The 6,293-nt window shown below is 42.3% G+C and overlaps 1 protein-coding gene across 1 annotated transcript; it reads right to left on the bottom strand.

Moving 5' to 3' along the window:
• Window positions 1-876: 876 nt before the first annotated feature.
• BMP10 (bone morphogenetic protein 10) lies at window positions 877-6,004 on the bottom strand. Its single transcript, XM_010285782.1, has 2 exons — window positions 5,654-6,004; window positions 877-1,990 (listed from the first exon to the last, which is right to left on the bottom strand). Exons 1-2 carry the CDS (start codon window positions 5,985-5,987, stop codon window positions 1,047-1,049), a joined length of 1,278 nt encoding a protein of 425 aa, XP_010284084.1. The 5' UTR covers window positions 5,988-6,004; the 3' UTR covers window positions 877-1,046.
• Window positions 6,005-6,293: the final 289 nt, after the last annotated feature.

Genomic DNA, 6,293 nt, shown 5'->3' with positions numbered 1-6,293 from the left:
AGCTGGCACAAAGCGGTCTCCTTTTCTGTCTAGCTCTATGCAGACTAAACGCAATACTACTACTTGGCCGTTTGAATTGGGTTACGTAGCTGTGTTGTATGTAACTTACTGGACTGGGTAGGGGGACCAGTTTCTTAGCTGGTATAAACTGGTACAGTTTGAAGGATTCAGGAGATTTACTGCACTTGTTTCTGCCGTCTAAGGCTCTGGCCCTTGAGAGGCAACACATGGCTAAGGCACGAAAGCCAGCGCTGCTTTACACAGGGTCCTTTTGTAATAAACATGCATAGGGTGAATTTCTTGCCATTGCACGTCAGAGCACTGCACAAGCCTGGCATTGCTCCTGGGCCCATTGCTTTACTAAGAAAGATGGGAAAGGGAGTGGTTCCCTTCCAATCCAGATGCCAAATCATCCCTGCCAGTTACCTTTAACTGAGACAGGGAAAGATTGAAGAAAGGATTAAGAAAAAAGGAAAAAAGTCTTAACACCTTGTTGTGCCTCAGTGATTTAGGAGCTTGAGAATTATCAGGACTTATGATCTACAGAGATAAATTAAAAAAAAAAATCTGAGCATGTAAAGATCTTTATGAAGATTTTTACACAAAACTAAACAATCTAGGTGTGTGTTGCCCATAGTTCACCTATCATTTAATAGCTCTGGAAATCCCTATAGGTGCCAATCAACATTTATAAAGTACAAAAATATGCCTTTATTTCTGTCAGTTTGAATGTGCCCTCCCCAAATAATCCAGTGGCAGGAAAAGCCCTCCCCAAATAATCCAGTGATCTGCTCTATGCCCTGATAGGAAGAGAGACTCGGTCATAATTTGGACAGCGAAGAACAGCAAGAAGCAAGCAATGGAACAAAATATACATTCCCTACAGTCATATGACTTGCCCATTCCCCATAACAGGAAACATACAATTATCTGTACATGCCTCATTAAATAACCTTATTAAATAGGAAATCCGAAATGTACAAATTTACAGACTGAATCATTAAATACTTCCCCTGTGCACTCCCCTATGCATGCATTCCCTGCTACTATCTGCAGCCACACTCTGATACCACCATGCCTTCGTATTTAAACTTGTAGGTGACCACCCCTGCATCTAAGTAGAGAATAGAGATGGGATCGAGTTTGGTGGGCACACAGCAGGCCTTGGAGGCTTTCTGGGGATTCTTCAGGTGAACCAAAGTCTGGACAATGGCGTGTTTCGTTGGTGTCACATGCTCTGTTAAGGGGTAGGCGCACACTCCGTGGCACTCGTAAGCTTCATATCCCGCCGGGGCGATGATCCAGGAATCCCAGCCGATCTCCTTGAAATCTATGTAGAGTGGAGTCTTTTTGCAGTAGTTGCCTTTCGCGTTCCTTCGGATTCGGGCAGTGGAGTCGTAAATGATGTTGGAGCGCATCTGGAGTAGTGCCTCCTCACCAGGCTGGCCGTGGAAATTGCCAACCTCCAGGTTCTCCAAGTCCAGGAGCTGCTCATGGTCTATCATTTCATTCAGCTCTTGCTTCTCCTCTTTTTTGTCATTGCTTTGGTCATCAGAGAACACAATCAACAGGGGCACATGCTTAGCCTCAGAGTTGATGTCGATATCGAGTTTCCCCTCTCCATTCTGCTCCTCCCTTTCCCTGCTCTCTATATGAACTTCCAGCCGGTGTGTGGTCAGCCCTGCCCTTCGCCAACGCCTGATGGCTTCGGTCACCTCAAAGCTCTCCCACTCGCTGCTTGTGCCATAGATCTGCCTGGATGCCAGTGCCACTGTCTTTCTCTCTTCTCCGACCCCCATATGGTCGTTTTCCAGCACTTCAAAAATAGTGACCTTCCGGTCAAGCCCCTCGTAGAGCATTTGGTCCCGCTCCACCAAGGTATAGAGCCTCAGCTCGGCCATGGTGATTTCTTCATGGTGAGGGATGGAAACGTTGAATAGAAGAGGGTATTTCCGAATTCCTGTAACACCAGTAGGGTGGGAAGCCAACTCTGGAAATGACAAAGATCAAATATTTTAGAAGGGTCAATACATCCAGCAACACATGCACCGAAGTTCATCTGACATGTTTTGTATTGCTTGGTTTCAGTCTAACAGCTCCAGGAGAGTCTTTTTTCACCATTTCCCAAAACTGTACTTGTAAAAATGGCTGACTTTATTTTGTACGTTTAAGGACAGCAAGATCGCAGACATGATAAAGACCGTAAACCTGTACTTATAGATTCTCCTTCTATCCCCATGCCTTCCAGGGACTTCCTTGTCACCTGGAAGGATTACATATTAAAAATGTGTTGCCTAACACTGAAATGAAATCACTTCTAGGTTGCTGCACAGTGACTATTTAAGAAATGAAGGAAAACATTCATCAGTGTAGGAGAGGAAGGGAAGAAGGATATGGCACTGGAGTGAACACGAGACAGACGACATATAAGCTGCCTATGCAAGAACAGCAGCCTGTATCTGTGTCTGCTTAGCGTTTCTGTGCTAGCAAATATTCCCTTCTGCTGAAACATCCCTCAGAAACTGAAAGGGCCAAGCACTAAGGGAGGATAAGTTGCTTCGGAGGATGTAAAGGCTCCTGGTTAGGAAGAGCAGGCGGTGAACATCCAGTGTGAACCACCAGCCAACAGAAACCCTGCCACAGACTCAATGGGCTTCAAGTGAGCAGTCAAACAGCTGTACTCAGCCAGGCACTTTTGGCAGCTTTAGTTAATAAAACATATAAGAAGTACATAATATCTGCTTGTCAGTCAGGCCGTCTGTCCTATCTGCATTGTTTGTTTATACATAGGCAATATGCATTTCTTCACACAATGCAGGAATCTCAGCTAATGATGATGTATTTGTTGCTGAATTACTGTGCTGTCTACTTGTAACTCAGAAGACAGATTAGGACATAGGGACTATGGGTAACATTTCTGCAAAGGCAAACTACTTGCACCCTATTACTATCTTCACCTCTGGCTTCTCCAATTTTGATATGTTTGTAGAAAAATGAGACTGATAAAGCTGCAAGTATTGGCCATGCTCCATCAGTGCACTTAAGCAAGCAGTTAACTTAAACACGTGACTTGTCCTACTTAATTTCAGTTTTGAGGTTTTGAGGCACCTGCCTTTTCTTTTTTTTTTCTTCCATTTTGCACTTTCATCTGTTCATAAATAAAAAAAATGAGGGGTGATCCTGCTTGCCTTTCCCACCTGTCAACTGAAAGAGGTGGGAGCTGAATATGCTCTGCACAGCATCAGGGCGGGAGCAGACCATGAGCTGAAAGACAATGCTATTCAAGCTTAGCTATAATCTCCATACTGGAAGTAATCTTTGGGGTTTCCTAGACCTTGATACACTAGAGCAAGTCTGCAGTGATTACATATAATGACAGGGAGGAGAAATGCCACCTGACCATATAGAAGATGAGCACAAGTAATTCACCAGGAGGCAGAGCAAGGCCACACCATAAGTAAGAAGCTGGATGAGCTCTAGCAGGGCATGAGAAGAGTTTATTTCTAAGTCAGGATGTGATTCTGCTCTTTAGCTAGAAGGTCCATAGGGTGAAATATCTCCTACTGTTACCAGTACACCCCTAGCAGAGTCAGGAAGGGAGATCTGGAGTCTGTAGGAAAAGAGAAATTTCCTTTAAGAACTTTATTGAAGTTTTAAGAACTGATAACAGTCCTATTTATAATGGAGATGTTACAGTCCATGGGTTAAAACAAAGAGCTAATTCCAGCCATGCAGCATGTCATATTTCTATAATGTTCTTCTAAGAAATTTAATACAGGATTTAATGGATAATAATAAACTACCATTACTGCCGATTTTCAGTAGGCAGGTGAACAAAAAAATTCCATGGTATGATCTGTTTCTTCTGTCCTGATCATTGCAAGTAATTAATTTCTCTATCAAAAGAGCTCTTTAGCATGAAATGGATGGTTCTTAGTGATACAGCCTTTCAAGACACATAACAAACATTAATTTCATAGTCCCTCTAACTGCATGCATTTATGAAGCTCTCTTAACATCAGCAGTCTCACTTCACATCTTGCTGTTTTGGATTGGAAGAGGTGAGAGAAATAGTGAAATGGCAGAAAGTAAAGCCAAGTTTACCCCGACTTGTGCAGAACTTCTGCAAGGATAAAATAGGCATCGAACGTCCTGGCTACAGAAAGACTCAGAACTGCAAACCGCTACAAGTATTACTGGCAAAAGGTCAGTCTGTACCATTTGCAATGCTGCAAACCTGAAAGAATTTCAGTTTTACCAGTGGAATGACTTCAGATTTACGTCACTAAACCACACTGTATTTTATTCTTTAGCACATTGTACTTTGCAATTTTTATCCCATTTATTTTTTCCCAATAGTGCAAAACGAGAAAAGAACAACACACATTCCTGCACGTCTTCATTTATGCTGATGAGCAGTGACAGGCACAGCTGTTCAGATGACTGGGTGTAACTGGTTTGCCATCAGCCATTCAACAAATTTCTCCACACTGGAGAAAAGAATATGTAATGAAGATTTAAATCACAAGGTAGTGCCTCTCCAAACCAGAAACACGTTGCTGGTAAAGAGTGCCCAGGCCTGGCAGAAGGACAGAACAGACTAGAGCTTTGGGATTCTCGTCTTGCATCTCATCGCACTGCAAAACCGAAATGACTTGCATGTAGCCTCTCCTTATAGTTCATCACTTTGAAAATGCAAACATTAACAAAAAGCTATAATGACTTTATACTCCATTAATTGGACTAACAAAGGTTGAGAGAAGCCCCATGGCAGTTTGAATAGTTGCATTTACCCCTGAGTAGTTAAAACAAATCAAAGAACTTTTATTTGCCAAGCGGAGTAATAGGTATTTGTAAATGATTAATTGAAAAATGTTTTTAACATAAAATCTGTATTGGTACAAATAGGTATTGACAAACTATTGAGGGTTAGCACTGAAGCATTATCTCGTCCTTGACAGGACTGATGAACTGAGAGGAAATGCTGAAGGAGAAATGTATAGGGAAACGACCTATGGTCACAATTATGCTGCTTCAGCTTTTTTTTCTTTTTTTAAAATAGGAAATATTCTAGTCCTCCAAAATTCTAGTTATCCAAAATTCTGCTTCACATGTATTTTCTGTACTATGGTCAGATTCCAAAGGAAGAAAACATTGCAAATCCCACGAGGATCAATAGTGAGAACATATTAACTGAAAGCTGTATTTGAGTACGTTCATAACAGGAAAATATTGCACCTTTGAACAGTGTGTAAAAACATTTCTTGCCTTAATTTTAAATATTACTTAAGGTATTCATTTGAAAAAAATCAATCAATCAATCAGGTAATTGCAAATGGTGTGTGTCATTATGGGGATAATAAAAATGATGCACCCGAATTATACTTGGTGCTGTCCAAACATTAAAGAAACATCTTCTTCTCCCAAAATCTTATAGTCTCAAACACAAAGGACGAGGGATCCATCTCACAAGAAGTGGGATATGGGTAACACCGGTACATGCAGTGTTAGCTCCTTATTTCCAACGCCATCCTCACTGAAAGGCCTTTTTTCCCCTTGTGCAGTTCATGCTCCATGCCTGATAAATACATTTCACATTGACTACAAGTACAGTCATTTCTATTTATTTCTCCTAAAGATGCACATATCTTACCTTCATTTTTGAAGCTCCTAATAATATTTGCAGATGGCATAGATGTCCTATCAGTGGCAAACCTGTTGTACAGCTCTAGCATGTACTCTGGCGGATCCACCTTGGCTGTTTCATGCAGGGGAATGTCAGAGAGGTTCAACGTCTTCAAAAACTCATTTTTCATATTCTGAAGCAGTGTGTTGAAATCAACACCATCTTGCTCGGAGAGAATCTCGTCAAAAAGAGGCACGTCTTCCTCCAAGGAAGAGTGCTCCAAGCTCAGGATGGGACTGCAAGCGGTAAGGTGAACCAAGAGACAGAGAACAGCCCACAGCTGGAGGACTACAGAATCCATGACTTTGCTCTAGCCTCCAACTGCACTCAACAAGCTCTAGCTCTCGTGTGGGCTAAGTGGCGGTTTTATCCCCTGGGTTGTACGCGGCTTGTGTCACAGAGAGATGACAAGTTTGGAAGCTCTTGTCTTGAAACTTGTGATCCGTCCTGTCTGTCTTCCCCCTTCCCCCTCCCCAAAACCAGGTCTCGGTAATTGGATATGGCTTGCTCTCTTCTATGGTCGCCTTGCCTCTCTTATCTCGTGTAGTGTAAGCTGTTGACCAGATTTGTTGCTATCTTGCAATCCCCTTTCCCTTAATGAGGGTTT

This window comes from Phaethon lepturus, unplaced genomic scaffold (genome assembly GCF_000687285.1).
Source record: "Phaethon lepturus isolate BGI_N335 unplaced genomic scaffold, ASM68728v1 scaffold6034, whole genome shotgun sequence".
NCBI lineage: Eukaryota > Metazoa > Chordata > Aves > Phaethontiformes > Phaethontidae > Phaethon > Phaethon lepturus.
This window is presented reverse-complemented; position numbering and strand designations above follow the sequence as displayed.